At 46.7% G+C, this 14634-nt stretch overlaps 1 protein-coding gene across 1 annotated transcript in view; it reads right to left on the minus strand.

The window, feature by feature from the left end:
- Window positions 1–2959: 2959 nt before the first annotated feature.
- The window catches only part of AP3D1 (adaptor-related protein complex 3, delta 1 subunit), a 37714-nt gene continuing 26039 nt past the window's right edge, over window positions 2960–14634 (minus strand). The window contains exons 22-32 of the mRNA XM_010001494.1: window positions 11914–12112; window positions 10748–10810; window positions 10053–10151; window positions 8822–8971; window positions 8641–8688; window positions 8069–8258; window positions 6508–6596; window positions 5416–5501; window positions 4857–4978; window positions 3698–3777; window positions 2960–3339 (exon numbers count right to left, since the gene is read on the minus strand). Coding sequence (XP_009999796.1) covers window positions 3244–3339; window positions 3698–3777; window positions 4857–4978; window positions 5416–5501; window positions 6508–6596; window positions 8069–8258; window positions 8641–8688; window positions 8822–8971; window positions 10053–10151; window positions 10748–10810; window positions 11914–12112 — 1222 coding nt within the window. The 3' untranslated portion in view covers window positions 2960–3243. The remainder of the gene's footprint in view (window positions 3340–3697; window positions 3778–4856; window positions 4979–5415; window positions 5502–6507; window positions 6597–8068; window positions 8259–8640; window positions 8689–8821; window positions 8972–10052; window positions 10152–10747; window positions 10811–11913; window positions 12113–14634) is intronic.

Raw genomic sequence — 14634 nt, forward strand, 5'->3', positions numbered from 1 at the left:
TTATCTGCTGATAACAGGGCCAACAAGATACTGCAAACAGTGGGTTTTTCTCAGGGCAGAGCTGGTAGCTCCTGACTATGCAGCCCCAGATGATTTTCACAGGTTTTGGTCTTACTGGTAACCACTGGGAGCAAAATCAACTGTCTTGTTGCAACAGAACTGGACCTTAAGCCTCATAACTCTTGTGTTTCCATCACAAATTTTACAGGCTGAGCGGAAGAGACAGAAGGGACCAATTTCTGCCCTTTGCTTCCTAGACATCTCATTAAGACCAGAGCTCAGAGTTTCACAAGTGCTTAGATTTGAGCTGCAATACAATAAACTAAAGCAGCTTGAACTGAGCTTGTCCCATTTTTTTCCTCCTGTAATTTTTGTGTGACAGCCCCTGCTTGCAGTGCTGCCTCCCAAAGCACTGCTGAAACCCAACAGCCTGACCATCAGGTATCTAAAGTGTGTAGGAATCAAAGCTTTGGTGCCTGTAAAAATCAGGTCAGTTTGAAACCACCAGAGATGAAGAGCAGCTTCACTCCAGCCTCTGCTGCTCATGTGCTCGATACCTTTGAGCTGTTACTGCTGCCAGTGGGTACATGACAAGCACGTTGGGGACACGGGACTGACTGGCAGGACCCCCCTGGCTGATGCACACGAGCCCCCTGCTGATAAAACCCACCCCCCCACACAGGGGTGTTAGAAATGATTCTCACCTCCTCCATAGCTTCTGGAATGAGATTCCTCTTAACTTCCCCCCAAAGACACAAATGTTCAAAGCTGAGGTGCATAGAAACCCCTGCCTGGTTTGGGTTGGAAGGGACCTTCAAGAGCATCAGGTTCCAACCCCTTGCATGGGCAGGGACACCTCCCACCAGCCCAGGCTGCTCCAAGCCCCATCCAACCTGCCCTTCAACACTGCCAGGGATGGGGCAGCCACAGCTTCCCTGGGCAACCTGGGCCAGGCTCTCACCACCCTCACACTCCACAATTCCCTCCTCATGTCTCACCTCAATCTCCCTCTCCCACTTTTCATCCATCCCCCCTTGTCCTCTCCCTCCCTGCCCTTGTCCCAAGCCCCTCCCCAGTTTTCCTGGAGCCCATTCAGGCACTGGAAGCTGCTCTAAGGTCTCCCTGGAGCCTTCTCTTCTTCAGGCTGAACACCCCAACTCTCCCAGCCTGGCTCCAGAGCAGAGCTGCTCCAGCCCTCCCATCATCTCAGTGGCCATTTCTGGGTCCACCCAAACTGGGTCTTATAAAAGGACTATTTACAAAGCCAAAGATTTAACTTTGTTTTGAAAGTTTATTGGATCATCTTGACACAAAATCATTACAGCAGCTTGTGGTATGTTGGTTTCTTTTTTATTTTTTTTTGAAGGGAATGTTGATAGCAAATAAATTTGTGAATGTAACACGTCATACAGTTCAAAATTCTAGAATCACTGCACAGGATTCTGTAAGAGAAGACTCTACATGCTAAAGTGACAGTTTTCATCCATGAATTAAAAAAAAATAATAAACAAACACTGATTGAGGAACATTATCCGTTAAGACAAATTTAATATGTTCAGTTTCTAATACACAAACTGGCTAACCAAGGGAGGTTGACCAATACCAGTAACTACCACTCCACCAGCAGTGAAGCCTGCTGCAAACAACTCCTGCAGCACACAAGTGTGGTCAGAACATGAAGCTGGGCCTGGCAATAAAACCACAGCAGAGCCTTGTCAAAAATACCCTCAATTTGGGAAGAGTGTAAAGAGCACAAGAGACACGTAAAGTACAGGACAGTGACCCAAAGGAACAGATCAAGTCTTGATCCTGTTCCCTGCGTGGGGTTTTAGTTCAACTCGACCAGCCACTGCTGACCCCGTGTGTGTAGGGGGGTGGAGCTGGAGAAGTGCAGAGCGACCCAACCCCCCTGGGGACTCTTTTGGTAACAGCAACCAACTGCTCCTCACCTGCCTCCAGGAGAAACCGTTCCAGTGCCATCTCAGTTTGCTGGGGATGGGAACAGCAGGAACTGGGGGGAGGGAATGGAAAGCAAGATATTTTGGAGAACATCAATTAAGCATCTCTGGAAAGGACACACAGGCATCCCTTTCCAGTCAGTGATTCCACAAGATTTCCAGAGGGCAGAATGGGCTTCACTCTGCAGACCTTCCCTTCCTGCTCCCTGAAGTCCCTGCCCCAGCCCCTCACCAGGCCCTCCCTGCTCAAGCTGCACCCACTGCTGCCAGGATGGGCCATGGGAGCCACGGGGACAACAGAGGCAGCAACAACCCTGATTTCACAGCACAGAGGGAGGGAACCTGCCCACTCTTCAGGGGCTACTCACGTGGGTGTTCCTCTAACCTGGTAGTGGTCAACCTCAGCTGGTGAGCAGAATGATAAAAGAGCAGACCCCTTTGGATTTCCAGTTTCTTGCTACACCTTCACTTTTCAGGAATGTGAAATTGAAGTGGACTCTAAAACACCATCAGCAGAGACTGCTCAAAGGGGAGAGGCAGGACAGACTCCATTTGCAGGGCTGGTCAACAAGAGCAGAGAACCAAGCAGTGACACTTCCAGGCTGTTCCATGCATTCACTCTCTACTCTTTCAGCTTTCACTAAAAGAAGGTTAAGGCTCAAGGCAACTACTATAAACAGAAACTCAAACATCCCAGTCCTCACAGGGCTCATTTGGATTAGCTCAAGGAGATGGAGGATGTTTATATGCTGATCACAATAGATCTTGAAATAATAATAATAATAAATCATATATAAAAAAAAAAAGAGGCCTTCAGGTCCAGCACCAGCCTCTGCTAGAAATATACATCAACTATAGCAGCCCTGAAGACATATTCCATGGCTAAGGATCAAGTCAACCTTCCCTGGCAACAAGCACAAGCAACAGACTCTGTGCTACTGTTGAGAAAATTCTGCTTAGTCCACCCTCCCACGCAGGTGTCAAGGTTTATGGGATCATCATGAGCTGCTGAATAAATAGCACCCCTCCCTCCCTCCCTCCTCCAGTCATGTCACCAGGATCTCTTTGGGCTAGAAAGGGTTAACACCACAGTTTGTAAAAAGTTTGGAAATCAAAAGGTAACATACAGCCTTAAAATGTCTAAACTGCAAACAATGGTGGAGTTAACTGAAAAGCACGTGCCCAGGATAGTACATGCGTACGAGGGAGAAACTTAACACTTGGGTCTGCTCATCTTTACACATTAGGTGTGTTTCTTGTAGTTGGAGTATTTTGTAAGGAATATTCAGCACTTGGACAATGTCTCTTTCATCTCATCCAACAAGTTGCTAAGCAGGGTGGAATCACTACACTTCCCATCTATGGATACAGAGTTCTCTCCCTTGGAAAGAAAAAGAAGAAAAAGAAATCCATTAGCTTCTAAGTGGGGACAGTTTTATTCCCTGCCAAGCTCAGGGAATGGGCAGCTGGTGGAGCCTGCCCAGGAATGAAGGTGGCTGAGCTGAGTGGTCAGCTGGGGAAGCTGTCAGTGCTGCTTCCACCCAGCAGGTACATGCAGGGCACCAGAAATCCCCTGGGAAGGCACAAGGTTGGCAGCAGCAAAGGGCAAACTGCCAGATGGGCCAGATGAATCACCCTGGATGATTTAGACAGGAACATTTCCCCTTTTCTATTAAGATAGGAAAGGCTGCAGACTCAGCTTCTCCCAGGTCTTGGTTCAGGGGGGTCAATGCTCTCACCTTTTTTACCAGTAGGCAGACGTGATGGCCTTGGATGGAGCGACTGTACATGGACGCACAGGAATCAACACGTTCCACAACTAGAAAGAAAGCAGGAGTTTCACTTAGTGGAAAAACCTTTAACAGAAGGTTTGCTTCATGTGAAGAGGAACTACTGCTTTGCACAGCCTCAAGGAACAATAGCTTCTACTGAGTGAGGGGAGGAGAAAGTCAGGGTTAAGATGATGTACGTGCCTGGCTCCTCCTGGCTCCTACTCGGGGTATTTCACAATCATGAGGTGACTCATTTGCCTTCTGAGCAAGCTGTGAGTGTTTTGTGGCAAAAATGCTGCTCAGAAAAATAGATCTTCTCCCCAGGAACACTTTCAGTGAGGCAATTACCGTGCACAGCAGAGCATGATGAAACAGCCACTTGTTTTGCTTCAGCCAGCACTTGCGTTTTAATGAGCAAGTCCAAACCTGGAGAGCTGGAGCAAGGAGCACGGGGGACAGGGGTGGGCTGGAGCTCTGAAGATCAAACACACCCTCCAGGGAACAGTTACAGCCCTGACTACCAGCAAAGTGCTCCTGTGGTACCTGCCACGTGCCTTGCTTGGGCTGGAAGCCACAGGGACAGGAAGGTTCATTTTGAAGAACATTGCACACTTCCAGCACACCAATGAATTACAAAGCTGGGAAAAAAACTCCTATCCCAAATTTATTTAATCTGGATCTCACCTGCTCCTGTCAATGGTGAAGCCATGGAGCATTCACAGAACCACAGAATGGTTTGGGACCTTCAAGATCATTTAGATCCAACCCCCCTGCATGGGCAGGGACACCTCCCACCAGCCCAGGCTGCTCCAAGCCCCATCCAACCTGCCCTTCAACACTGCCAGGGATGGGGCAGCCACAGCTTCCCTGGGCAACCTGGGCCAGGCTCTCACCACCCTCACACTCCACAATTCCCTCCTCATGTCTCACCTCAATCTCCCTCTTGCAGTTTTCATCCATCCCCCCTTGTCCTCTCCCTCCCTGCCCTTGTCCCAAGTCCCTCCCCAGCTTTCTCCCAGTGGTCTCACCACTCTCACATCAACAGCAAGTGTTGCACTTGCCAAGAGCAGCAGAAATTTTAGAATATGATATTCTGCAGAAGGTTCTGGCACTGAGGAAGACTCACCTGAAAAATGATGATGAAAACAGATCTTTGCCAGTAGATGTTGGAAAGAAATGCTAATTCCATCTACTTTAATAGAACTCATGTGCAGATCTCCAGACTCCAGGAGCTTGGCAAAAGCATCACTGCAAAACAGGAAGGAAAGTAACCACTTGTACTGGAAATTCAAGTGTAATTTGCCACATCAGCCCCATGCAGACCTTGAGACATTTCAGGTTGCAGAAGTCTAAGTACTACCAAGCTCTAGGAAAATGGGATTACAGCAAATATGGGAATCATACTCCAGACTCCACTGGAGTACCCTGTAACTTCAACCAGAGCTACTTCCACACAACCTCTGCCAACCTGCAGGGCACAGAGCTCCTCCTTCAGCATCACCTGAAATCCCTTGCTGGACAGAGTTTAACAGACATGACAGCAGGTAACTGAACTGCAACCAAAGCAACCCCAAGCAGCCAAAGTCACCAGCATGCTGTGTGTCTTGCAGGGATGGGCTGCAGCCAAAGCTCAGCTCCACATGGGCAGGAGAAGCCCCTTGTTGTGCCCCCTGGATGGCACTTACCTATAACAAGGCGTCGTGATCAAGTATGAAGCGCAACTGAAGTGCAATTTGAAATCTAGTTTTTCATGGGTTGAACCTTCATCATTCTGCAACAGGTCAAAGGAAAGGAGATGAATGGGAGCCCCAGGGCAGCAAGAGGAGGCACCACCCCCACCTGCCAAACAGCCACCGATGATGACTCTGAGGCTCAATTCCCTTTGATACAACCTGGCTGGGCCTGCAGGATCAGGCTGAGAACAACCATCAGGCCACTGAGAGACAAGGTTTGGGCTGATACACCCACCTCAGCAGGTAAGGGACAGAGCTGGAGGGAGCTGGCTGCATTTCCAACTACTTCTTGCTGAAATACTCTGAGCAGACTCATTTCCAACTAACATCTGGAGATGTGGTTTCACAGTTCACTATTTCCCAAGCAAAATAATTAATATGTCCCAGATCCTTCGGTACTGAATATAGGACCAGTTGACTATTTTTAAGAAACTCTTAAAAATAGAGATAATGGCTGACTCAGAAGTAGCCAAAACTGTCTCCATTCACTTCCTTCAAGCTGTTCACACAGCTCCCTCATTAATAATTTCACTGAAATAAGATTAGAAACTCACATAGTCAATACTTATTAAAGAGGGCCTTCAGCTAACCTCCCTCTGTTCTGGGTTTCCATCCTTATCAACTGTATCTAATTCTTATTATTTTTCCAACCTTGCACCAGGTATCAGTGTCCAACTGATCTTTATGATAACAAATCAGAAGGAACAGACCCTGGAAGCTGCATCTCCCACAAGCTGGATGATCTCCTCTCCCAGCAGAGGCACCACTGCAGTGATTTTCTAGCTGACAATGTGGCTTATGTTTCAGGCTGCATTGCTCACACGCTGCCAGGAATGACAATTTGGGACATGCTTGGGCAGAATTGGGGACAGTCTTTGCACAAGATGTCATGTAAAAAATACTTTCTCACATCACAGAATGGGCTGGTGCAGCAGAGATGAAATGATGCCTAAAAAAGCTCTAAAGCAGTGCTTTCCACCCAAGTCAAGCTCCCTTATGCAATTCCAAAGGAAGCAGAAGCACAGAGTTTGAAGCTGCACTTACTTTGACTATAAAGGACAGTGTTCCTTTTAACTTCTGAGCCATAACAATACTCTGAAGTGTAAACACAAACTGGGCTTCATTAGAGATTCCTAGCATGAAGAGAGGAGAGGGAGAAGTCAGGTAAGAAAACGGTTTCCATGTCTACGTAAAGGTTAGAACAAACTGATCAGCAGCAGTTAAATTTTAGGTGCTGACTATTTTGCAACCAAGTTTGAAGTGTTCTGTGGAGCTGGAAAAGTTATACACACAATTCCTGTTGTGAATTAACACCTCTGAAAAAGCAGCAGTGAGAACTGGCATCTGGTAGAGGTTAATGAGTGCCTGTCACAGTAGCAATATATTTAAATTGTTTGGATAACAGGAAAATAGACATATTTCCAATTAGTTTTCAGAACTCACTTGCATTCTAATGTTTCTATGTTTTTCTTTTAATACAAGTCTGTGTCAGGAACTGCCTTGTATAGCATTAAAAAAATATCCCACTGCTTTTTGTGGGGGATCAAAATGCACTCAGAAGCCACCAAATCCCAGAAGATTTCTGAGCTGTTTCAGTTTTCCAACTAACTCTTTGGCAAAGGAAGTGGAAACTGAAGCAGCTCAGTGATTTGACTGTTCTCTGGTACCAGGTACAAAGCCAATGTCCTTCATCTCCATGTCTAATACTTCTTAAGGGCTCAGCTCCCCTCCAAAGAAGAACACACTTATCAAAGAATGTCACTGCATATGGCCTCAGCCACCAGAAAAGGGAGACAAACTTAGAATCACAGACTGGTTTGGGTTGGAAGGGACCTTAAAGAACATCTAGATCCAACCCCCCTGCATGGGCAGGGACACCTCCCACCAGCCCAGGCTGCTCCAAGCCCCATCCAACCTGCCCTTCAGCACTGCCAGGGATGGGGCAGCCACAGCTTCCCTGGGCAACCTGGGCCAGGCTCTCACCACCCTCACACTCCACAATTCCCTCCTCATGTCTCACCTCAATCTCCCTCTGCCAGTTTTCATCCATCCCCCTTGTCCTCTCCCCTTCCTGCCCTTGTCCCAAGTCCCTCCCCAGCTTTCCTGGAGCCCCTTCAGGCCCTGGAAGGTGCTCTAAGGTCTCCTTGAAGCCTTCTCCAGGCTGAACACCCAACTCTCAGCCTGTCGTGCATGAGCCTGGATCAAGAATAAATCCACAGCAGATTCTAATAGTTCAAGAACCTATAGCTTCGTTTCATTTTTAAATCTCATAGCAAGCTCCTCATGAATTTGAGATTCCTGTAGTTCAAGCAGCACATTCAAGAGCATGCCAGCCTGCAGCCAACTGGACAAGAAATTTGGCCATTCAGACTCCCAGCCCTATATTACAGGATTTGCTCTCTCTACACAGAACCACTTGTGTTTACAGTCCCCCTGCAAGGAGACTTAGCCCCTCCAGTGAACTGTGTGAAAGCCCCGTGAACACCCAGAGGGACACAGGCTTTCTGGAAAACAGCAAGTAACAAGGAGCTCCAACAATTCTTTCCACAGGAGGGCAGTGCAGGACTAAACATGCTCCAAGAACCCTCTGCAAAGCTGCTCATACCAGGGGGTAGCTGGAAGGGCACAGGGATCCCATCGTGTACTGATGATCCTTCAGGTCGGAGCATTTTAGTGTTGAGAGAGTCCAGGACATTTAGTTCCATGCTCTTCAGAAAGCTAGTGCTTTTGTTCTCAAAGATAACAGAGACAGTAACTTGACTATCATTCTGGAGGTTTCCTTGAATATCATAGGTCTGTAAATGAATGGAAAAAAATTAAAATCACAGGAAAGATTCAGAAACTTCAAATAGCAGAGGACCAGAACAGAACACAGCACAGAACAGAGTAAATTTCAAACAGAAGGTAATTTGGTGCAGCTAGAGAATAATGAAAAGCTCACTGGGGATCAGCTCCATAGCACTAAGCAGTGGGCAAATAATCAACTTAAAAGCTTGTTAAGTGGGACATTCAAAGGAAGGGAAATGGAGCTTTGTTATGTTTTGCCTCCTGTGATTGAAATAGTTTTTCAGGTTAATGTTGTCTACATGAAGCCTGTACCACCCCCAGGGCATCCTTTCTTTTCTTAAGAGAACAGAAAAAGAGCAGGTATCTGGGACTGCAAGCAAAGAACCTCACCATTTTAATGTAGGGGTTTTCAGCAAGGAGGCGGTAACTGGACATTGGCTGGAAAACAAGAGAGAAATCAGTCACAATGGAACTAACTCCTCTGAAAAGAGCTGTCATTTTGCTCCTTCCCAAAACAGTTTAGCTCCTGCCTTTTCCCTGAGGCAAGAGCTGCCAGGGCACAGCTACTCACTGGTAGTGGTTCATCATCTAGTGTTCCATTCTGCACTGACTCTGTCATCTCCTCCTCGCTGTGGTGAGTCTTCTTCTTGGATTTCTTTTTATCCTTTGATTTCTCTTCTTTCTCTTTCTTGTGCTTTTTCTTCTTATGCTTGGAGGATTTCTACCAAGAAGAACAAGGAACTACAACAACCCTTAAAGAAACCCTACATTTCCAGCCATTAACATCATAAACCCTCTATCTTCCTGCTATGGACTCCCAGTCCATGCACCCTCTGAATGACTCCAAACAGCTTCCTTCTCCTGCAGCAGCCTGGAACAGGGTCCCCATTCCTTAAATCCCAACAGTCATTCTGTGTTGAGTTTCAGAAAACCCTGCTCAGTTGACAATCATAAAATGGTTTGGGTTGGAAGTGACCCTAAAGACCATCCAGTTCCAACCCCCCTGCATGGGCAGGGACACCTCCCACCAGCCCAGGCTGCTCCAAGCCCCATCCAACCGGCCCTTCAACACTGCCAGGGATGGGCCAGCCACAGCTTCCCTGGGCAACCTGGGCCAGGCTCTCCCCACCCTCACACTCCACAATTTCCTCCTCATGTCTCACCTCAATCTCCCTCTGCCACTTTTCATCCATCCCCCCTTGTCCTCTCCCTCCCTGCCCTTGTCCCAAGTCCCTCCCCAGCTTTCCTGGAGCCCCTTCAGGCACTGGAAGCTGCTCTAAGGTCTCTCTGGAGCCTTCTCTTCTTCAGGCTGAACACCCCAACTCTCCCAGCCTGGCTCCAGAGCAGAGCTGCTCCAGCCCTCCCATCATCTCTGTGGCCTCCTCTGGACTCTCTACAGGAGCTTCATGTCCTTCCTGTGTTGGGGGCTCCAGAACTGGACATGGTGCTCTGGGTGGGGTCCCACAAGAGCCAAGAGAAGGGGCAGAATCCCTTCCCTTGCCCTGCTGACCACGTTTCAATGCCTTAACCCAAATCAGCCTGGGCTCAGCAAAAAGCCAAATCTCTTCAACTTAGAAGCTCAGCTTTAAAACTCCCACCTGACCCTTGCCTCAAGGGACAACCAAACTTGTCACTAGGACATGTTCAGAGCTTCTCCAGGGCCCAACATCCCACTGCTGTCTCTTTGCAGGAGGTCACTGCACTGACTAAGATGCTGCTGGTAATTCCCATGTGCTTCTTTTTAGGAGATACCAGACTCTAGGAAAATATGGCTAAGGGTGTCAGCAATTCAAGCTACTTACCTTTCCTTCATCCTCCTCCTCTTCATCTTGCTCTTCCCTTTCTTCCTTTTTTACCCCTTGAGGTTCAGCCACAACAGCAGCACCCACTTCAGGCTCACTCTGAGCAGATAAACAGAATTATGACAAGAACAGAAAACTCAGTTGAAATAATTGATTCCCACACCAAAAGCCATCTTAGCAGTGACACTCTCTTCCACACCAACTGTTGCTTCAAAAATTACATTAGACTAACATGGTATCAAGCTTCTGAAACACAGCAAATACAATCATCTGAAGACAAGATATGAAAGATCTCCTCCAAGGAATCTATCCCCTTATATTCCCTGTCTCTTCCTCCACAGTCTCCCATCAAAAGTCATGGGACTTTCTTTCAGCCTTGTCTCTCATATCTGCCTGTACTGCTAGTGTCTGTGTCACACTAGGAGGTAAAATCATACAATCATATAATATTAAAACCCACCAATAACATCACAATCCACCAAGCCTGTGTCTCGGTTTCTATCCATTGATCTGCACAGCAGAGCAAGCTGGGACACTCCCATTACAGTGTCTGTAAATTGGGGAGATAAAATGTCACTGCTTCCTAGCAGTAAGATGAGAAGTGAAGCCTATTTTCCCTGCAGTGTGACAAAGCACTATCACAGCTGAGATCCAATCACAAGAAAAAGTCTCCTGGGATGTGGTGAGATGTCTACCTGTGGCTGGGCTGTGGAAGCAGGTGGTGGAACAGTGGACAGCCAGAAATCCAAATCCTCCCCCTGGATTGCAAGAGAAAACAAAACCATTATGGTTTGTTTTGATATGAAACAACCAATAAATACTCCAACACATGCCCCTCTCTCTGGAAGGGTTCAAGGGCAGGCTGGATGGGGCTTGGAGCAACCTGGGCTGCTGGGAGGTGCTCCTGCCCATGCAGGGGGGTTGGAACTAGATGATCTTGAAGGTCCCTTCACACCCAAACCATTCTACAATTCTATGAAATCATCAATTAATTCAAAACCCTAAGTTGTCCTTGAAATAACATTGCTCCAGACTGCTCATACAGAGATGTTGTAACACTTTTAGGAGCAAATAGTTCAGGATGTTTAGCCTGAGCCTTTAGCACACTTCTAAACCTGGTCACAGGTGACAGTAACTGCAAATCACCCTGTGTATCACACCATCTACAGGCATTCAAAGCACCTCAGATGCATCTTAGGAGAAAACCTGCATCTCCACAGAGTGGTAAACAAGAGGGATAACCAGTCTTCAGAGTAACTAACAATTAATGTCAGGTTTTATAAATAAAAGATTCTTTAATATATGGGGACAGGATGTAGAATCCCAGCAACACAGAAAGGCTTGGGTTTGAAAGGACCTTCAAGATCATCCAGTCCCACCCCCCTGCATGGGCAGGGACACCTCCCACCAGCCCAGGCTGCTCCAAGCCCCATCCAACCTGCCCTTCAACACTGCCAGGGATGGGGCAGCCACAGCTTCCCTGGGCAACCTGGGCCAGGCTCTCACCACCCTCTCACTAAGGAAGAGAACCAAGTTCCAGGTATTTTGCTAAACACTTCCCAATTGTAAGAAGAGACAAAGTATCAGTAAACTCAGCTTCCAAATTAGATCTGCAGACCTGCTGTGCAGGCTGCAATGAGCCAAACTCTGATGACTTCTGAGGCCAAGTAAATGTTATGTTTATTACCAGAAATCTTGAAATACCTGCTTTTATGGTTGTAAATCTTTAAGGAAATAAAGGCTGAAAACATTCAGCTGTTTGAACTGGCAAATGTGACTGTTCCTAAGCAACAACAAAACACAGCAATCAATATGGCCCACAACAGCAGTTCCTGAAATAATGCAAGTCTTGGAGAATTACCTTTTTTTCTTCTTCCTCCTCTACTACCTTTTTCTCTTTCTTCTTTCCTTTGTCTCTCTCTTTTTCTTTGTGTTTCTTTTCCTTCTTTTTGGGTTTCTTGCTCTTCTGCTCTACTAGGGGAGCTTCTGTGTCTGGTGACTTCAGGGTCTCAACGTTTCTGTGTCTCTGCACTGGCAGCTTCTCACTGTCTGCTAAGGGTCTTAAAAACAGAGACCATTACTCTTCTGCAAAGAGTCTCCCTGAGCTCAGATTATCTTCTGGATGTCCAAGACAAAGTATGCTTTAACAGTTGCGCCCCCAAAATCTTAAATCAGCACATACTTTTGTACCTGAAATTTATTTCTGTAACTGTGGACACTGTCCTCATGTTTTAGAAGTTAATAAAAACATTTTTTGAAATTGACTGACACCCAAGCTCTTGCTGCCACCTGATCACCCTTAAAAAGTGGTAGCTAGACTTGTAGGCTGAGTATCACCAACAGAAGGAGGGATACACATGGAGTTATGCTGCATTTCTGCCCAACTGCTTCCAGGGGAAGAGCAAAGATAAGAAACAGCAGGAAATATTTACAACAGTGAGGAAATTTAAGCACTGGAATGACAGGATGGCTCAAACAGCCCTTGAAGGGTTTGTTGTTACTGATGATCACTCCAACTGGAAATGATTTTAAGCAAGAAATAGTTTCATTTTGGAAGTTTACACTATGAATCTCTACTCTGCTATTCCATTTTAAAAGTTGTGTTTAATTTCAGATACCTGTCTCCAAAAAGCATGAGGAGTAGTTCAGATGCAACTATAGCCCAAATCCAGTACTTGGGGCAAAAAAAATTAAAATAAACACCACATAAATGTCTCCATTCTTGTGAAACACTATCCAGAAATCAGTGGGAAGTTCACAACTCACCTCTTTTTCTATTTCTACAGCTTTAATTAATATTAATTTTCAGCTTGAGCAGCAAAAACACTTGTTCAGGAAGATTTCTAATGGTCTCACCTGCCTTTATTTTTTTGTTTATATTTCATTAAGAAATGGACCTGATTTTTCCCTCTGAAGCAGACACTGCAGGGGTGAGTTGGACTCCCCCCTCTGCACAGTAAACAGATCTCACCTTTAAGCTGCTTCACATACACCTGGTACAGGAACAGGGATTGGTGCTGAAAGTCAGTGCTGAAATACACTAACTGGAGGGTCAATTATTGCAACAGTTTCACCACCCTTCAAGTATTTCTGCTACAACCAACCAACCTGACAAAGAAGGTCAAGCACTGAGCAAGGTGTTCTTACCTGGAATGCTTCCCTGAAACCAGACTGCGTGTGAGCGTGAACAGACAGAGCAGTGCAAGCACAGAAAGAAAGAGAGGACAGAGACATGAGAAACCATGACAGGAGAGCACACCAACTGGTATGAGATGGAAAGAGAAGGGGTGGAAACAATACAAGAGTCCACAGATGCCTCCTGGAGCACAGGATTCAGAGCCTGCTCTGCTCAGGGTTTCTACTCTGTTGAGGCTTGTCATGCAGTTACACATTTCTCCCTGCAGATCTTATTTCCTTTATACATTTGTCCCCTGCAGACTCAGAGGAAAGTGACCAGTTCATGAAAAAAGGAAGTTTTTCAGAAAATGTTCTTTCACTTTTCAAAATCACTGGATCACATTTTTGCTAAGGTACTAAGGGGCCAAACCCCTTCAGGTTTGAGACCTGCAGAGAATGGCACAGACTGTAAGGTTAATAACTCAGAAAGAGACAACACGTGTACATAGAATCATGGGATGGTTTGGGTGGGAAGGGACCTTCAAGATCATCCAGTCCCAACCCCCTGCATGGGCAGGGACACCTCCCACCAGCCCAGGCTGCTCCAAGCCCCATCCAACCTGCCCTTCAACACTGCCAGGGATGGGGCAGCCACAGCTTCCCTGGGCAACCTGGGCCAGGCTCTCACCACCCTCACACTCCACAATTCCCTCCTCATGTCTCACCTCAATCTCCCTCTGCCAGCTTTAAGATGCATTTAATACATGTGCCTTCAAAACTTTACAGGAGGCATCCATGGACCATAAATCAGCAATTATAGTCAGCATTATGATTTTGTAAAACAGGAACTTAAAAAAAAACAGTCTCCATATGCAGTACTGAACAACCAACAGGTAATTCTCAGGGACTGGGGGTCTGGCACTGCAGCCTGGGGTGCCAGCACTGGCCACAGCTCCAGGAGCTGAATGAGGACCAGACTATGGGTGAAGTTATGATATGTGGTTCACTCAATCATGTTAGAACAACATTTCAACAGTGGCAACACATGGAAATGTCCACAGGGCAATGGGATGCTACAGACTGACTGTTACTGGTCAAATTACCACAACACAGAGCATTCAGGCTTGCCATGTGTACTTGGGTTCTGAGATGAACACAGAAGGATGCAGGTCACACAGGGTCAATGCAGGCTAGATCAGGGAGATACTGGTATATCCAAAAGCTCAGACTAACTCACATCTGATCCCAGCTACACTGCCTGTCCTTTCAGACTCCATTCAGCCACAGAGAATTATTCCCTTGCCCCTCCCAACCCTCTGCTATTTATCAGCTGTGCTGCAGTGGGAACCCAAGCCTGGATGATCACCTCAGGTTACATCCAAGACATGGTGACTTAGTCTTTTCCCCTGGTGGACTGAGATGGTGCCCTTGCCTGTGGAGCCCCAGACCTGCCCTCATGCATTCT

The sequence above is a fragment of the Chaetura pelagica genome, unplaced genomic scaffold, assembly GCF_000747805.2.
Source record: "Chaetura pelagica isolate M959 unplaced genomic scaffold, ChaPel_1.0 scaffold437, whole genome shotgun sequence".
In the NCBI taxonomy this organism is placed as follows: domain Eukaryota; kingdom Metazoa; phylum Chordata; class Aves; order Apodiformes; family Apodidae; genus Chaetura; species Chaetura pelagica.